The sequence below is a fragment of the Anomaloglossus baeobatrachus genome (genome assembly GCF_048569485.1).
Source record: "Anomaloglossus baeobatrachus isolate aAnoBae1 chromosome 5 unlocalized genomic scaffold, aAnoBae1.hap1 SUPER_5_unloc_9, whole genome shotgun sequence".
Classification (NCBI taxonomy): Eukaryota; Metazoa; Chordata; class Amphibia; order Anura; family Aromobatidae; genus Anomaloglossus; species Anomaloglossus baeobatrachus.
Window position 1 is genome coordinate 627,467 of NW_027441813.1, and position 19,547 is coordinate 647,013.

Sequence of the window (19,547 nt, forward strand, 5' to 3'; positions counted from 1 at the left end):
GCTGTGCCAGCAGTACCTGCTGCATTTATCTATACCAGCTGTGCCTGCCGGACCTGCAGAATCTACCAGTAGACCATAATGTTCAACCCTCTTTGTTCATTTTGCCTCCTCTATACTGGAATAATAAGCCATTAGATAGTGTTTTGTTGGCCAAAATTATACCAAACTGCTACTTTGTCAGTGGAGTAATGGAGGGTTCCACAATGGTGGTAGCGGAAAGACTCTTCATTATAAAAAGATATGGCTTCATCATCCAATACAGCAAAATCCTCGATGTTTCTCAGCCTTGTAGTGGCTCAAACACTGTTAGTATCTACATGTTTGGCATTGCAAGAAACCACATAAAAATGTACAGATTGTGTGTCTCGTGGAGCAAGAGATGGGTACTGTATATTCTGCACTAAAATGCCATTATTACAATTTTCACTCTACATCATCCACTTCTTGCTAATTTACTGAGACTGTCTGTGGAGTCAAAAGTAGTCATTTACACTAAAGAAGAAAACAGTAAATGCTATTTACTGACTGTATGTTGTGGTATTTGACCACTTTTAATTCTTTAAATGTTTTGTCGAATTTCAGTTTTTATATTTTTTTAAATAAATGGAAAACGCATCAACCTAACATTACAGCTAAGAAAGGAGAATATGCCACAGAAAAAAATCTCAGAAACACTGGGATCAGATTCAGCATTACAAAGGTGTTATCATGTAAAGTGACAGATGTCAGATTGGAGAAATGGGGCCCGGATAGGAGCAGAAAACTGGCTGCAGTGGAAAGCCATGAAATAAGAGCGGCTTTGGTACTAACAACTATAGAGAAAACTGTGACTATAGACAATAACACATCTACTAAAATGATCGCCCTCCACCCCGACAGCCTTCACCGTCAGTGATTTAGTAACTAGAGGTGACACATCTGGAGTAATTACAGTATGTGGCTCGGGGCTCTCGGCAATCCAAACTATTGTAGGGGCCAATATCTTCTGTCAGATGAGTTTCCTGAAGAAATATTAGACATTTACTTTCTGCCTCTCGGACTCCACAATGGACGGCTCCAGTACAAGTTCTTATATAATGGACATTTGTACAATTCAGAGAAAATAACTTTCAGGCTCTTCAAGGTAAAAATATCAGATCTTTGTGTGTTATTACTTCACTTTTTTTCTAATTAGATCTTGGAAATCCTGTGGGTGGGCTGCCCGACCTCCATGTACCCACTGTGGGGTAATCCTAACCTCCCTCATATGTTACAGTTACCCTGTGCTGAACTTTGGATATAAACGCCCCTATCAGCACATTCATCAGAAGGGAGAGAAGGAAGATCCATCAATAAGATGCCGGGATTCTAGGAAGATGCAGTCATTGCTCTCAGTGGAGAAACAATAAGAATCTTGTAGTTATGATACTTATTAATGGAGAACAAAATTAATATAAATGATGTTAGAAAGCAAGCTTTCCAGACTACTGAGGTCTCTTCATCAACTATAAGATTATTATTCTGTTTCTCCCACTGAGAGCAATCAATCTTTATTCACCTGGTGAACCCGGCACCAAACTAAGAATCTAGGAGGTCACCAGCATCATTACCCTCCGCTTTCTCTTAGGGGTCCACCATACTGATTAGATTTTTCTTTGCAGATTAGAAATCTGGGCAGCTAAAGCCAGCTTTACGCGTTACGATTAAGCATACGATGTTGTATGCGATCGTAACCGCCCCCCATCATTATGTGCGGGACGTTCAATTTGTTGAACGTGTCGCACAAACGATTATTTCCCGTCACATGTACTTACCCGTCCATACGACCTCGATGTGGGCGGCGAACATCCACTTCCTGGAGTGGGAAGACGTTCGGCGTCACAGCGACATCACGCGGCAGCCGGCCAATAGAAGCGGAGATGAGCGGGACGTAAACATCCCGCCCACCACCTTCCTTCCGCATAGCCGGCCGGGAGCCACGGGACGCAGGTAAGCTGCTGTTCATCGTTCATGGGGTGTCACACACAGCGATGTGTGCTGCCCCGGGTACGATGAACAACCTGACGTTCAATTTTTAGGAATTGAACGACGTGCATGCGATGAATGTTTTACCGTTCAATCGCAATCACACGTAGCTGTTATACGCTACAATGTAACTTACGATGCCGGATGTGCGTCACTTGCGACGTGACCCCGCCGACACATCGTAATATATATTGTAACATATAAAGCGGGTTGAAGAGTCAACATCTTCTATTTCAGGGGATAGGATGGATCCTACCTGTAAGATCTGGCTGATACAGATCTCACTCCAACAGAAGGGCGTCCAATGCCCAAAATAATGAAGGGCGTCCAATGCCCAAAATAATGAAGGTACTTTTGGGTGGAGGAGCATGTGGTGGTCTAGCAGCAGAATGGTGACCATTTGATATGGCCAGACTACAACCCTGATAAAGCAGCCACAGCCGGTGACTGAGAAGAATCTGTGACTTCTCTGCATTTAGTGGTCACTACTCACCTGGGCGGTTATCTGTAGAAATCTCCTCTTTACTCCGCTCATCACCCCTCACATATGTCTCTGTAGTATTAATATGGGTCAGATCTTCCCCCTGAAACAAATATTGTAAAAGTCACAGACAGATGGAGAAGTCACATCTATGATCAGCTCTAATCCTGCCATCTCCACCGCTCTCATTACACAAGTATAACACATATAATACTGGAGGATAAAACAAGACTGAGCACAAGACCTTCACAGCCGTCTACACATCATAGGGAGATTTCATGGCACCTTCTCTCCATCTACCTGATGATCCTGAGGAACATCGGGATCTTCTTGGTTACAGTCCTGTGGGAGAAGAGGACGGGGACATCTCTCTGGTGTTGTCCTCTTACTGGATAGAACTGGAGGAGACACATACAGGGACTGAATTCATTCCTTACATACAGATAATTATTGGCAGTGTGTATTTAGTCCTGTATTACCTGGTGATGTGAGGGGAACCTCCATCATGATGTCCTTGTACAGATCTTTGTGTCCTTCTAAATACTCCCACTCCTCCATGGAGAAATAGACGGTGATGTCCTGACACCTTATAGGAACCTGACACATACAAAGATACCGTCACCCCCGATCCCTTCATAGCGTTACTGTATAATGTCCCAGCATTCCCAGCAGTGTCACCTCTCCAGTCAGCAGCTCAATCATCTTGTAGGTGAGTTCTAGGATCTTCTGGTCATTGGTGTCCTCATGTATCGGGGGGTGAGGTGGAGGCCCCGTGATTGGGCTCAGGGGTCTTCCCCATCCCTCAGACACAGGGGCCTGACAGCGCTCACTAGAGGTCTTCTTCACTACTGTGTAATCCTGGTTATGGAGAGACACAGTAATAATGCTCACTCCAGACATTTCCAGAGTCCTCACCTCTCCAGTTCTGTCCATCTGTTATTCCCATAGATAAGAATGATGTAATGTGACGTCATCAGAATCTCTCACCTCTCCAGTAAGCCGGAAGAGGATCTCTAGGGTGAGGTGTAATATCCTCTCCGCCATCTTGTCCTTGTCCATATCCATCCTTGATGGGGCAATCAGAAGAATTCTCTTATACAGAAGATCTCCACTGAGAGGATCTGATATTGTAGGGACCTGAATGGGGAGAAGATGACGATGTAACTTCATAAAGAATCCTGTACAGTAATATAATTATTGGAGACTTTATATCCGATCACTGGCCGCAGAAATAACACTAACATGTATGACATGAAGAAGAAGACAATTCATGGTTTTGGGCTGCGGGAACCGAAATGAAGATTCTTGATCCAATAATATTGAGAAGTGGGTTTTATTCCACATGTATGGCACATTACTATTTTATAAGTATTCGCCTGTTGGGTTTTTTGTATGTTTGCAGGGTTTTAGCTTCTCAGATTTTTTCGTCTGACTCTTAGGCGGGCTTTGCACGTTGCAACATCGGTAACAATGTGTTACCGATGCTGCAGCGATAGTCCCGCCCCCGTCGCACGTTCGATATATAGTGAAAGCTGCCGTAGCGATTATTATCGCTACGGCAGCTTTACACGCACATACCTGCCGTGCGACGTCCCTCTGGCCGGCGACCTGCCTCCTTCCTTAGGGGGCGGGTCGTGCGGCGTCACAGTGACGTCACACGGCAGGCGGCCAATTGCAGTGGAGGGGCGGAGATGAGCAGGATGTAAACATCCCGCCCACCTCCGTCCTTCTCATTGCAGCCGGGAGGCAGGTAAGGTGAAGTTCCTCGCTCCTGCGGCTTCACACACAGCGATGTGTGCGGCCGCAGGAACGAGGAACTACATCGTACCTGTCGCTCCCCCGGCATTATGGAAATGTCGGAGGCTGCAGCGATGATACGATGACGACGATTTTGCGCTCGTTCATCGTATCATCTAGGATTTACACACTACGACATCGCAAGTGACGCCGGATGTGCGTCACTTTCGATTTGACCCCACCGACATCGCACCTGCGATGTCGTAGTGTGCAAAGCCCGCCTTAGACTGCAATGTTTTTAAACAGTCTCAAAATTACTGTAGAAAATTGACACTGAAAAAGATGTGGGTGTGTGGGAGGACGAGAAAACCAACCAGTGCCAGGAAGCTGCTGCCAAGGCAGATAACATAATAGGATGCAGTGAACGAGGCACAGATGATCCGGACAAGAACAGCTTTGCCTCTATACAAGTCACTAGTGCGGCCACACTTACAATATTCTGCACACTTTCGGGCTCCAGTGAATGAGGAGGACATAACTGAACTAGAGCGGGTGCAGAGAAGAGCGACCATTAAAAGGAATGGAAGGACAGCAATAGGAGGACAGGTTAGCAAGTTTTTGATTGTTTATTTTGGAAACAAAGGCTACGGGGCGATTTTATTACAATGTACAAGTATATCAGGGACATTACTGAGATATTTCTAATGAGCTTTTTACAACTGAGGCCTGTAATGATGACAAGGAGGTTCAATAATAAATCACAGATGGGGATTCTCTACTGTAAGAGCAGTGAGAATATGGAACTGTCTGACACATGATGTGATAATTGTTGATAGACTACAAAAATTCAAGGTGGGCTTGGATGACTTCCTTAAAAAGTATATTATGGCAGGTTATCAGGACTAGATTTTGTGATGGAACATTGATCCAGGGAACTGGTCTGATATTTTTAGAGTCATGAAGGATTTTTGCCCCTTGAAAAAGGTATTCACCCTCCCGGAACGTTTCCACTTATTTTTACGTTACTCCCACAAACCAGGGCTGTGGAGTCGGAGTCGTGGAGTCGGAGTCGTAGCTCATTTTGGTGGAGTCGGTATAAAATGCACCGACTCCGACAATACGTAATAAATTGGGGAGAGCGTGCAATGCAGAGTGTGATGTAATTTTTTTCATAGGAATTTGGGAAAGTTATGAAATGTCCTATAAATGGCTGTTCTATTCATGATCTAAGGCTACAGTCACACACAGCGTTTTTGCTGCGTTTTTTGAGGATACGTTTTTCGGCTGCAAAAGCAGATCAGCTTTTTAAAAAACCGCATCACCTGAAAGGTTTTTGAGCTCATAAATAATGCTTTCAATAGCAAAAGCAGATTAGAAAACCGCCACAAACTGACAGCTCATTCTTTGTGAGGATCCTCACAAAACGCTGTATCTGAATATCCTATCTTTTCACCCATTGCCTTTGCTGGGATGCCCAGAGTCACTGCATGTCACTGAATTATTTGCCATCAATGTTCGATATGTTTGTGATAAGAAAGAAGTTGTTAGCAAGACTCTGGCAGTAAAAGATACTAAAGCTCATCACACCGGCCAGTTTCTCTAGGCCTTAGTGGAAAAAGTTCTGCAAGATTAGGAACACAAAAAAGAACAGATTCTTGCTATTGTAACGAACAATGCTTCAAACATAAGTATAATTAAACTGATGAATGAGAGTAATGAACAACAGCTAGAAGAAAATTTAGGATTCAGTATGTGTGAGATGGAGCCACAGCGCTGTTCATGTAACTGAGGAACAAACAGATATTACAACAGAAGAACAGCAAAATGATACTTTAGGATTAGACAATCTTGATGAAGCTGCTTCAAAACACTTTCATATTCATCACATGCGCTGTGTTGTGCACACGCTGCAGCTGGCAATAAGAGAGAGTCTGCAAGAAAGACCCCAGTTTCACACATCCGTCTTTTCGCCGGTTTGGCGGATGCGGCGCACTCCAGTACAGTGTATACAGTACAGTGGCAGCGCGACAAACGACGGTCACATGCTTTCATGTGACCGGAGCATGTGACCCGGAAGTTGTGGCGCTGTCACTGTACTGTATCGCACTGTACTGGCGTGCACCAAATCCGCCAAACCGGCGAAATGCCGGATGTGTGAAACTGGGCGGACATGCTGGAGATCTGATTGGAAAAGTGAGGAAGTTGGTTATTGCCGCCAGAACCCCTAAAATTGATTCCATCTTGAAGAAACGTGCTGGGAAAGGGGCAAATGTTGATCAAGCCACTCGGTGAGGCACTTATTTAATGACTGAGCGATTGCTTGAACTAAAATGATTTCTTATAGATATGGTGAACCCTCAAGTAACCTTCAATGAAGGTCAATGGACACAGGAATTGAAGGAGTTAGTTTTTAGTCACCCATTTACCGTGACTAAAAAATTACAAGCTGAGGATTTAACTGCTGGCATTTTCATAAGGGAGTGGAAGTGTGGCGCCCTGGACAAGCCAGGACGTCACAAGTACTACACCAACACACCCCGGCTAGGCACACCAAAGCCAAACACAAAACCCTTGTTGCCTTCCTCCAGGGGCTGACTTCCACACCAGGGGGGGGGGGCAGGCGGTTGGTCCCGCCCACCGAGGAGTTCACAGTCCTGGAGGCGGGAAAAAGAGTCGAGATCAGTTTGAGGAGAGGAAGAGTGAAGTGGTAAAGGAGGAGACTGACCGTGTCCGGGTGTGTGGCCCGGGCACAAACAGCAAGGTTGGCAGACGGTGGTGACCGTCTGCAGGAGAGGCTAATCAGAGTGAACCGTAAGGACCGTGGACGGGCGGTGGCCCGGCGGTACCGGATCGGAGAGCAAAAGAGAAGCCAGCACCATTCGGCAGGGCCTACGGACCCAGACCAGGCTAGGAGTCGCCGTAAATTGGTCAAATCCGTTAGCGAAGGAAACCTCCGGGGTTTCCCAGCAGTCAAGACCCGATTGAAGGCAACAGCTCAAACCGTGAAGGGAAACACAGTCACCGCCAAGGCTACAGTTCCCAGGGCCAGAGCCTGCTGGCAAAAGGGGCTCCTTCAGCACCCATCCAAGCTGGGGAGCGGGTTACCGGTGGGAAGCCATTGGAACCGTACACAAAACACAGGTGCAGGGAAAGGCAGTCACCATCAACCTACCGGGAGGAGAACACCCGCAGCCGTCTGTGGGACCCGTCCATCCAGCCGTTTGTTTGACCAGAGACTCTGTGTGAATTACTGGCTGAGTGAGTACCACCGTGCCGTATGGCACAGCGCTGCCCCCGCGACCCTGCACCTCACCAGGCCCCGTAACCCGCCTGCCATCCCTATCCCCCTCACCGGGCCCCGGGACAACCAACCCCCTACCCACGGAGGGGACAACCAACATCCAAGCTGCTCCCTGTCACCGCTCCCGGGATCCCCGTCCAGAGCAGCGGTGGTGTCACCAACCTCACCACAACCGTGGGTGGCGTCACGGACAATATCCCTAAACCAAACAACCCCCCCTTTCACTCACGGGCGAGGAACGCCGCTCGAGTCCCCGGGATCCGGCCCACTGCTCGAGCCACCACCGAGCAGCAGCAGCAGCCGGACCCGAGCAGTGGGTGAGCGCAGCGTCCCCTCCCCTGCCCGTGACCTAAGAACTTGCTATTTTGCCTGTCCTAAAGAGGAGGTTTAGTCGCAGATGGCATTTCTGCTTCAATGAAACGGAGAGAGACACAGCTATTAGAAAATAAAATTCTTCTGGCAGCTGTTTATGTGGACCCAAGTCATCATATACTTCTTGATAACACCTTACTAAAAGAAAAGAAGCTCTGAGGTAGCAGTTAGGATGAGTGGCTACAGGACTGCCAGGCGCAAGAGGACTTGGGTCCTGACAGTGCTACTGCTGCCATATCTTCATCCTCACCAGATGAGCAGTTTAACTTTGACAAGCATTTGGATGACATGGAGCAGGCGTTGCTGCAAGGAAAAAGATTTCACTCCGTCTCTTATAGCAACAGATTGACCAGATTTCAGTAAAATTTTTCACTTGCTCTTAAAGAAATAGAAAAATTCAACCAGTCATCAAAACTGACTGCATGAGGCAATGCCTTTATACCCGGAAATTGTTAGAGATGTTGCCCATGTGGTTACGGCTTTGCCTCCAACCCAAGTGTAGAGAAGTTGTTCTCTAGCCTTAAAATTATTAGGTCAGATTTGAGGTCATCTGCGAAGGAGGATCTGATGGAGGCAATTCTATTTCTTAGAACAAATTCATAGACTGCACAAATGTTATTTAGTATGTTTTTGTTGAAAACTGTTTTTTGCCACTTTTATAGTGTATTACATAGTGTTATATATAACACACAATATATACTGTATATATAACACTATGTAATACACTACGTAAGTGGCAAATAACAGTTTTCAACAAAAACATACTAATAATAACCTTTAGTATATTGCTTATATTTAAGTGAAAAAATTATTGTAGTACAATGTGAACATCATACATTTAATCATTTTTATGATACAATAAATCAAGATATTTAGATAAAAAATATATTTATTGGAACACAACTTTAGAATACAAAAAACTGTAATAAATTGTAAATATGTAATACAATATCTAAATACCGTATTTTTCGATTTATAAGACGCACCGTATTATAAGACGCACCCTAAACTTAGATATAAAAAAAGGTAAAAAAAAGAAAAATGGGGTCCGTCTTATAATCCGGTGTTCTCTTACCAGACGGGGGCAGCAGTGGTGGTGAAGCGGGGTCACAGGAGGAAGAGGTTGTGCTGGCAGGCACGGCGGGTCAGTGGCAGCGGGGTCTATGGTGGCAGGTGGCGTCCGGGGTGGCAGGAGCTGGGGGACCCGTGGTGGCAGGAGCCGCGGGGCCCGTGGTGGTGGCGGCAGCAGCGTCGACGGGTGAGTCATGCAGCAGGCCGGTGCAGTGAGTGTCCCAGTGTCCGCGGTCCCGGTTCAAATAATGGCGCCTGCGCAGATGGAGCTCTCATCCAAGGGGTCCATCTGCGCACACGCCCGCTGCCATCATTTGAAACTGGGACCGCGGACAAACTGGGTAACTTGCTGCACAGCCGCCCGCCCCGCACGCACAGAGTGGCAGCCAGCAGGCTGCCCGCCCACCCTGCGTGCAAGCGGCCGGGTACCTGTGCTTGCGTGCGGGCGGCAGCCATCTGCCGGCCGCACACAGCACCCGGCCGCCGCCCGCACGCAGCCACGGGTACCCGGCTGCCACCGCACGCAAGCACAGCTACCCGGCCACTTGCACACATCCACAGGCACCCGACCACCCAATCACCGCACAGACAGGACCTCCAGGTAACACTATATTCGCTTTATAAGACACACACTCCCATTTTCCTCTCAAATTTTTGGGAGGAAAATGAGTCTTATAAAGCGAAAAATACGGTATATATTATATATATATTATATATATATTATACATGCACACACAAGATATATATGTAATCATTGTGTATTACTTATTGTATAACATATTTACAATTTATTACAGTTGTTTGTGTTCTAAAGTTGTATTCCAATAAATTTTATGTTCTATCTAAATATCTTGATTATTGTATCATAAAAATAATTTGATGTCTGATGTTTACATTGTACTACAATACATTTTTCACTTAACTATAAGCAATATATGTCTGAGTCGGAGTCGTGGAGTCGGTGCAAGGGAAATTGAAGAGTCGGAGTCGGAGGTTTGGCTTACCGACACCACAGCCTTGCCACAAATGTAAATGTATTTTATGTGATATACCAGCATTAAGTAACAAGTATTTGTAAAGTGTAAATGAAATGATAGATTGTTTTATACATATTTAAAAATATAAATCTTTATATTGTGAGATGCATTTGTATTAAGCCCCTTGTAGTATGATACCCCTGAGTGACCAATTGCTTCCAGAAGTCACATAATTAGTAAATTGAGTCACCAGTATCATTTATTCTCAGTATAACTACAGCGGTTCTGTGAAGGCTTCAGAGTTTTGTTTGAGAACATTAGGGATCAAACAGCATCTTGAAAACCAAGAAACCCACCAGACAGGTCAGGGATAAAGTTGTGGACAAGAGTAAAGGCCCCGTCACACTAAGCAACATCGCTAGCAACATCGCTGCTAACGAACAACTTTTGTGACGTTGCTAGCGATGTTGCTGTGTGTGACATCCAGCAACAACCTGGCCCCTGCTGTGAGGTCGTTGGTTGTTGCTGAATGTCCTGGGCCATTTTTTAGTTGTTGCTCTCCCGCTGTGAAGCACAGATCGCTGTGTGTGACAGCGAGACAGCAACAACTAAATGTGCATGCAGCAGGAGCCGGCTTCTGCGGAGGCTGGTAACCAATGTAAACATCGGGTAACCAAGAAGCCCTGTCCTTGGTTACCCGATATTTACCTTTGTTACCAGCCTCCGCCGCTCTCACTGCCAGTGCCGGCTCCTGCTCTGTGCACATTTAGCTGCAGCACACATCGGGTAATTAACCCGATGTGTGCTGTAACTAGGAGAGCAGGGAGCCAGCGCTCAGTGTGCGCTGCTCCCTGTTCTCTGCACGTGTAGCTCCGTGCGCTGGTAACCAAGGTAAATATCGGGTTGGTTACCCGATATTTACCTTAGTTACCAAGCGCAGCATCTTCCACGCGGCGCTGGGGGCTGGTCACTGGTTGCTGGTGAGCTCACCAGCAACTCGTGTAGCGACGCTCCAGCGATCCCTGCCAGGTCAGGTTGCTGGTGGGATCGCTGGAGCGTCGCTAGTGTGACATCTCACCAGCAACCTCCTAGCAACTTACCAGCGATCCCTATCGTTGTTGGGATCGCTGGTAAGTTGCTTAGTGTGACTGGACCTTAAAGCAGGGTTCAGTTATTAAAAAAATGGTGAACGCTCTGAACATCTCACTAACCACTTTTCAATCCATCATCCAAAAATGTCAGGAGTATAGTGTGGAGACACGAGGGTCAGTGGGTACGGTCATCTGCCGGCCTAGCTGTCTAGGAGAGACCACTCGGACCAGGGCTCATCCCACTGAAAACCCGCACTCCTTCCTTGTTGTCAGGACACTATTCCGACAACACAGGGTGAGGGAACCACACCTTGGTAAGACATTATTGGTTCACCAACAGGCAAACATGTATCATACATTCCCATCAACAACACAAGATGATACAAGCGACAGAGTCTCACTCATCCATTGTCTCGCATGGGATTAGAATCTTTGCGACTTCGGGGCTTCCTGGGCCAACTATCCCAGCCAGCAGCACCCCGCTTTTGATGAGCACCCACTGAAAGGAGATAGCGGCAAGCTTAGACAGATGACTGTAGCCAGGCAACTGAATTCTCCTAACCTGGGTCTCCAAGCAAATTTGTGGCCTTAGCATTGAGCAGTGAAGCACATCTGTGATCCTCAAGTTCAAACCGTGGATCTTAGCCTGAAGTCCTGCAGAATGAATGTGGTGACAGGAGCAAAGCCCTTTTTATACCCCTCAGTTCTCATTTTAGAGTATTGTGTATTACAATATTGGTGGAAAATGGCCGTTCTCTCATTGGTTCAGTTCAATCCGAATGCATAATTTTCCTCTGATTGATGTAGTCAGAGATGCTGAGGCAATCCACATTTAACTGACAATAGGGCTCCGGTCAGCCTGACATGAAACAATGGCTAACTTCTTTTAATTTGCCAATCAAAGAAACATTACGTCTAGCCTAATTAAGAACAGTTCACCCTTCACACAAATCTCCAGATGCTGAGTTGTCACATATAGCACAACTACAAAGACATGGCCGTCCACCTACACTGACATCTCAAGCAAAGAGATCACTAATTACAGAGAAGCAGCCAAGAGGCCTATGGTCAGTGGAAAAGAAGCAATCCAGAGCTCAGGGGGAGAATATGTCTACAGGACAATTATAAGTCATAAACTCCACAGATTTGGCCTTTATGGAAGACTGAACATTAATAAAAAGCAACACATAAGAATTGAAAATTTCTTCACAGACGCCTTCATCTAATTTACCTGAGATAGAGCTGTTTTATAAAGGAGAAGGGGCAAAAATGTCACCTCTAGATGTGCAAAGCTGGTAGACGCATCCCCCAAAAGACTGTCAGCAGCAATTGTAGTGAAAGAAGCGCCTGCAAAGTACTCACTCAGGGGGCTGAATACTAATGCACATCCCAATTTTCAGAGTTAAATTTCTTAAAATATTTAGAAATTCATGTAGAATTTCCTTAATACTTCACAAATGTTTGCTACTTTGTTTTATCACATAAAAAAAAACAATAAAATCCATTTTTTTTGTGGCTGTAATGTGAAAAAATGTGGAAAAGTTCACCGGGTGTGAATAGTTTTTCTTGCACCATTTTGAAGAATTTGGAACAAAAAAATAATAAAAGGGAAGACAAAAAGTGACTTAGACCCGCAACACACATCCGTTTAATTTGTACGTGTGCGGTACGTATTTGCACGTACCGGAGACACATACACACGGAGACCCATGTTATTCAATGGTAGATGGCACACACACGTAAAATCACACGGAACGTGTGTCCGTGTGGTAAGTACGTGTGTGCGCTTTTCTACCCGGACGACATGTCCGTTTTTGGCCAGCAGCACGCAGGCACGGACCCGCTTTAGTCTATGCCTGCACGGACCGCACACGGAGTATCTCCGTGTTCAGCACGTTTCGTGCGTGTGCGTTTTTACACTAGCGATCTTATTATTTTTTTTTAAATTAAATTCAGTATACTTACCTTTTTTTCTGCTGTTCTGTAATGTTCTGTGCTGTAATGAAGGGAATAGCGCGATCAGCTGTATTCAGCGTTGGCCGCGAGTAACCTCAGTGACAGCTCAGCTGATCACGCTATTCCCTTCATTAGCTGCGTGGAGCTGACAGGAGCGGCGGTGTCTTCTGCAGCTCCGGTCACCTTCATGCAGCACAGCTGGAAGCGACGCTGGACCATCCTGGATTACGCCGGACATGGAGGTCTTTTTCGGGCTTATAAAATTGGTGAACAAGGCAATTTGTTAGTGTTTTTTTTTCTAATAAAGGATTGTTCGGGTGTGTGTGTTTATTTACTGTAATTTACAGATTAATCATGGAAGGTATCTCGGGGAGACGCCTGACATGATTAATCTAGGACTTATTGGCAGCTATGGGCTGCCAAAAACTCCTTATTACCCCGATTTGCCAACGCACCAGGGCAAATCGGGAAGAGCCGGGTACAGTCCCAGAACTGTCGCATATAATGTATGCGGCAATTCTGGGCGGCTGCTGACTGATATTGTTAGGCTGGGGGGCTCTCCATCCTGAGAATACCAGCCTTCAGCCATATGGCTTTATCTGGCTGGTATTAAAATTGGGGGGGGACCGCACGCCGTTTTTTTAAATTATTTATTTATTTTACTGCACAGTATAGACACGCCCACCGGCTGCTGTGATTGGGTGCAGTGAGACACCTGTCACTCAGCGTGGGGGGCGTGTCTGACTGCAACCAATCACAGGCGTCTGTGGGTAGGGAAAGCAGGGAATATGAGATTGATTAATGAGCGGCCGGCATATTCAAAGTAATTGTTGCCGCGTATTCTCTGCACAGCTGTTCCTCGCCGCGCTGGTGATCGGGGAGCGGTAAGTATGAGAGAGGGCTGCTCACTTCAGTCACTCGGGGGATTAGCGGTCACTGGTGAATCCTGCACAGGTGACCGCTAATCAGTACGCGGCACACAGACAGAGCCGCGGCATGACAAAGAAGTCGGGGGAAGTTCACCCGAGTTCATTCTCATCGCGCAACTCTGTCTGCTGTCAGCCGACATGTATCAACGACATTGTGCAACACACAAACGGACATTCCACGTACACATACACGGGCATTTTACACACAAACACGGACATTTTACACGTACACACGGCTCGCATACGCCATCGCACGGATGCCATACGTACCGGAGAAACGCCCCAAAAAAACGGAACACGGACCCGAAAAACGGACCGTGTCACACGGACGTTTTTTTGCGGAAGTGTGTTTTAGGCCTTAGAAAAACCCAACAGAATTGATGAGTTGGATGTGAGTTTTGTGGTGCGGAGCCCGTTATACCGGCAGACGGGATGTGACCGGAGGCAGAAATATTCAGAGAAGGGAAAGATTTTACACTTTCTAGATAAATCCTCTCTTCCCGGGATGTAACGGCCTCTAATGCCGGGATCACACGGCCGGATAAAGAATCATCACAGCTTCCTCCAGAAAACTAGGACAAGTCTTTTCTTATTTGTCATCCATATACAATCCGGTATTTACAGCCACTATTAATAATTTACAAGACCATTTACAGCTTCCTCCATTACAGAACTGCAATGTACCCGTAACACAATGTCTGCTGTATGGTGGAGCTGGTGGGAATCTGATGGTTTGTGCAGACACAGACCTGAATGGACGAGTCTCATCCGATTTACAGAAGGCACTAGAGGATGCTGGGAATATTCTCACACGCAGATTCTGTCAGTGAGAAAGAAAATCCCCATCTGCACCGCCACATCCAATAACAATGGTCTGAGGGCGAGACGTTGTGTTATTTTATGGACAGCACTGAAAACACAGTAGTGTGAACCAGGACTAAAAGGAATCATCAAAGCTCTTATCTCTCCTAATCCTGCCATCTCCACCGCTCTCATTACACAAGTATAACACATATAATACCGGAGGATAAAACAAGACTGAGCACAAGACCTTCACAGCCATCTACACATCATAGGGAGATTTCATGGCACCTTCTCTCCATCTACCTGATCATCCTGAGGAACATCGGGGTCTTCTTGTTTACAGTCCTGTGGGAGAAGAGGACGGGGACATCTCTCTGGTGTTGTCCTCTTACTGGATAGAACTGGAGGAAACACATACAGGGACTGAATTCATTCCTTACATACAGATAATTATAGGCCGTGTGTATTTAGTCCTGTCTATTACCTGGTGATGTGAGGGGCTGGGGAACCTCCATCATGACGTCCTTGTACAGATCTTTGTGTCCTTCTAAATACTCCCACTCCTCCATGGAGAAATAGACGGTGACTTCCTGACACCTTATAGGAACCTGACACATACAATGATACCGTCACCCCGATCCCTTCATAGCGTTACTGTATAATGTCCCAGCATTCCCAGCAGTGTCACCTCTCCAGTCAGCAGCTCAATCATCTTGTAGGTGAGTTCTAGGATCTTCTGGTCATTGATGTCCTCATGTATCGGGGGGTGAGGTGGAGGCCCCGTGATTGGGCTCAGGGGTCTTCCCCATCCCTCAGACACAGGGGCCTGACAGCGCTCACTAGAGGTCTTCTTCACTACTGTGTAATCCTGGTTATGGAGAGACACAGTAATAAATCTCACTCCAGACATTTCCAGAGTCCTCACCTCTCCAGTTCTGTCCATCTGTTATTCCCATAGATAAGAATGATGTAATGTGACGTCATCAGAATCTCTCACCTCTCCAGTAAGCCGGAAGAGGATCTCTAGGGTGAGGTGTAATATCCTCTCCGCCATCTTGTCCCTGTCCATATCCATCCTTCACGGGGCAATCAGGAGAATTCTCTTCTATAGAAGATCTCCACTGAGAGGATCCGATATTGTAGGGACCTGAATGGGGAGAAGATGGCGATGTAACATCATAAAGAATCCGCTGTAATAATACAATTACTGGAGAGAATAAGGGGAAACATATAATGAGAACATTCTGGGGGAGCATTATACTGTGGGAGGGGAGAAAGGGGCCGGGGACCGAGGGCAGAAAGGGGACGAAGACCGAGGGCAGAAAGGGGCCGAGGGCAGAATGGGATCAAGGGCCGAGGGCAGAAAGGGGCCAAGGGCAGAAAGGGGCCGAAGGCAGAATGGGATCAAGGGCCGAGGGCAGACGGGTTTCAGAGGAAAAGGAACAAAAACCTCACGATTCATAGAAATCAGCGAGACAAAAACTCCAAGAAAGTCTCAGAGCTGAAGGGGTTAATGCCACCTGAGCCCAGTAATGGGGAATCTCCACACACCTCCACCTGTAGAGCCGCACACTAGATATATGGTAGAGTCTAGATCCCAGTGGCCAGAGGGACCTCTGTGACGTCACGCCCATGTGACCGGCCTCTTGTGTGGGAGGAGCCTGTAGTTGCCGGCACTGCAGTCAGTGAGTGCACAGTTGCTGTTTCCAGCCCTGGGTGTGTGTGATATAACAGGAGGTCATATCTAATGGAGATTATCACATATGAGCCTCAGGGGGAAATAAAAAGGGATTGTAGGTCACCGTCTCTGGGTGAAATAGTGTGCAGCAGTAAGTGCGACGCTCTCCCTGGGGGAAGGTGGGGGGAGGTGGGGGGGGGGCGACGCTCTGTCAGTGGGGGAGTCGTAGCGCAGCACCCGGGGTCCCTTTCCTCTCTTCCCGTTAGAGGCATGGAGAGCCATGAGGAGGGGATTGGAGCAGTCACTGTATATAATGGAAGCCCATTGGATATTAAAGGGAACCTGTCAGCAGAAATGTTTCAATAAACCTAAAAGCTTCCCCTTTTGCAGCTCCTGGGCTGCATTCTAGGTTCCTGTTGTTATTGTGCCCCCTTTTAGACCAAAATAAATACTTTATAGTGTTAGCTTTTTGTATGCAAATCTTGTTATTTGTACACGGGGGCGGGCTGTCTGGTGTCCGTTATTCCCCCTGCTGCCGCTTTACGCCGTCCCCCATCGCTCAATTTCATATGTCATCAGCAAGTACCCGCCCATAATCTCGTGTCCTGCGCAGAACGGTGGAGGCAGAGGGGAAAGCGCGGGCACGAGATTATGGGCGGGTACTTGCTGATGACACGCTATGCTGGCACGGCGCATGCGCGAGACCTCGGGAGCACTGGGAGGCGTCCTGAGGTATGAAATTAAGCGATGGGGGACGGCGTAAAGCGGCAGGAGGGAGAATAACGGACACCAGACAGCCCGCCCCCGTGTACAAATAACAAGATTTGCATACAAAAAGCTAACACTTTATAAAGTATTTATTTTGATCTAAAAGGGGGCACAATAACAGGAACCTTTCTAGAATGCAGCCCAGGAGCTGCAGAAGGGGAATCTTTTAGGTTTATTGAAACATTTCTGCTGACAGGTTCCCTTTAAAGCTGGAGCCAGAGATCCCAAAGGATTGAATTCCTCAATGATCTGTGACTGATACTGATGTGATGTGTTTATTACCAGGTGATTATCAGCGCATTCATTATACACAGTTTATGGGAATTTTTGGCATATTATTATTATTATTATTATTACTACTAATTATTGATCATTTTTCTTTATATAGTTCGGGGCAATATCTGCTCCAACAAAGAATTCTTCCTCATCCACTGAATATGAACGTTTTCATCTATTGGAGAGAATCCCACAAGTGACATAAGAGGATATCTCTGTGTATATATTCTCTGTACTGTGTATTATATGGGGTGTACTTATATATTCTCTGCACTGTGTATTATATGGGGTGTACTTATATATTCTCTGTGCTGTGTATTATATGGGGTGTACTTATATATTCTCTGTACTGTGTATTATATGGGGTATACTTATATATTCTCTGTGCTGTGTATTATATGGGGTGTACTTATATATTCTCTGTGCTGTGTATAAAATGGGGTGTACTTATATATTCCCTGTACTGTGTATTATATGGGGTGTACTTATATAATGTGTGTATTGATGCTTCTTGTAATCTATCATGGTAAGTTGTCATTTGCTCGTGTCTTGGTGATTTGATAATTCAGTGACGTGTTTGTTCCCCCCTCAGAGGTTGTGTGGGTTTTATCAGTGGCCGCATTCACTTTGATATTGTCATGATTTAGGCTATGTGCGCACTAAAAATGTGAAGTTTCTCAAGAAAATTTCTTGAGAAACTTCTGCCAGTGAAAGATTTCCTGACCTCCGGAAAAAATCCGCACCAAATCCGCATGCGGATTTGCCGCGGATTTGCCGCGATTTTCTCGCGGGTGGTTCCCTGCGGATTTTTGCAGGCTGTACTGCCGAAATCCGCAGGATACCTGCGGAAATAATGGACATGTTCATTTTCTCAAGAAATTTTCTCGAGAAAATCTTCACGAGAAAATTTCTTGAGAGAAATCCGCACAGTGCGCACAGCTATTTTTTTTTCTCATTGAATTTGCTGGGAAATGTCTGCACAAAGATTGCAGACATTTCTCAAGAAATTTCCGCGGCAAATCCGCGGGTAAATCCGCGGGTAAAACGCACTAGTGCGCACATAGCCTAAGAGCAGTCATCTGTGTGAAACGCGGTGACGGGCAGGGTGTTCTTTTTTTTCACATCATGCTTTTTCACTGTCTTTAATAAAGTCTCTTTTAATGAAGCTGTTGCTGGATTTCCTCTCTTCTATGGGGTCTCAGATGCTGCCATCACTAATCTAGGACTTAGTGGCAGCTGTGGACTGCTATTAACTCCTTATTACCCCGATTACCACCACATCAGGGCAAATCGGGATGATCCAGGTAAAGTGCCAGGACTGTCGCATCTAATGGATGCAGTGATCTGGGAGCCTACAGGCTGATATATTTAGACTGGGGGGCAGCCTAATAACCATAGGCCTCCCCAGTCTGAGAATCAAAATTGAGGGGACTGCACGCTGTTAGTTATTTTACTGTACAATATAGACCCACGCACCGGTGTCTGATTGGTTTCAGTCAAACAGCTGTCATTCAGCGTCGGGGCGCATCTGACTGCAACCAATCACAGCCACCGGTGAGTGGGGGAAGCCGTGAATATGTATGAGCCTAATGAGCGGCCCAGGAAGAAGAATGAGAGGCCGCAGGAGCAGTGCGACAGCCGCGCCGGTGATCGGTGAGTATGAAGTGCTTGCTCCTACCCCTTTGTGCCGGATTCTGGTTCCCATAGACTTTATATGGGGACCAGCCTCTGGCTAGATACTGGGGATCAATCCCTCACTGACCCGGAGTCAGCGGGGGATTGATCTGCCAGTCCTCCGAAACGCAGGGACAAAACACAGAAAGAAGTGACATGCTGCTGCTGCTTTTTTCTTCCACAAAAACTGCAAGGAACAAAGAAGCAACGTGCGCACAGCCTGTCTGAATTCTCATAGACTTTGCTGGGGAAGGCAATGCATGCAGTTTTGGGCAACAAACCACCAAAAAACGGGGTGAAATATGCAGCGTGCGCACAGGGCCTAAAGATGGAATTGCTGCTGGTCAACTTACAAGACCTGTCACAGTGGCCGGTGTGTAATGTGTGGCAGATGGACAGGAGGTGTGAGAACGGCCTCTGACCACATC

General features: G+C 46.5%; 1 protein-coding gene across 1 annotated transcript in view; it reads right to left on the bottom strand.

Moving 5' to 3' along the window:
- The window catches only part of LOC142259349 (uncharacterized), a 96,305-nt gene extending 80,726 nt beyond the window's left edge, over positions 1–15,579 (bottom strand). The window contains exons 1-8 of the mRNA XM_075331812.1: positions 15,412–15,579; positions 15,208–15,331; positions 15,027–15,124; positions 3,473–3,622; positions 3,164–3,343; positions 2,965–3,082; positions 2,786–2,883; positions 2,498–2,588 (exon numbers count right to left, since the gene is read on the bottom strand). Coding sequence (XP_075187927.1) covers positions 2,498–2,588; positions 2,786–2,883; positions 2,965–3,082; positions 3,164–3,343; positions 3,473–3,622; positions 15,027–15,124; positions 15,208–15,331; positions 15,412–15,435 — 883 coding nt within the window. The 5' untranslated portion in view covers positions 15,436–15,579. The remainder of the gene's footprint in view (positions 1–2,497; positions 2,589–2,785; positions 2,884–2,964; positions 3,083–3,163; positions 3,344–3,472; positions 3,623–15,026; positions 15,125–15,207; positions 15,332–15,411) is intronic.
- Positions 15,580–19,547: the final 3,968 nt, after the last annotated feature.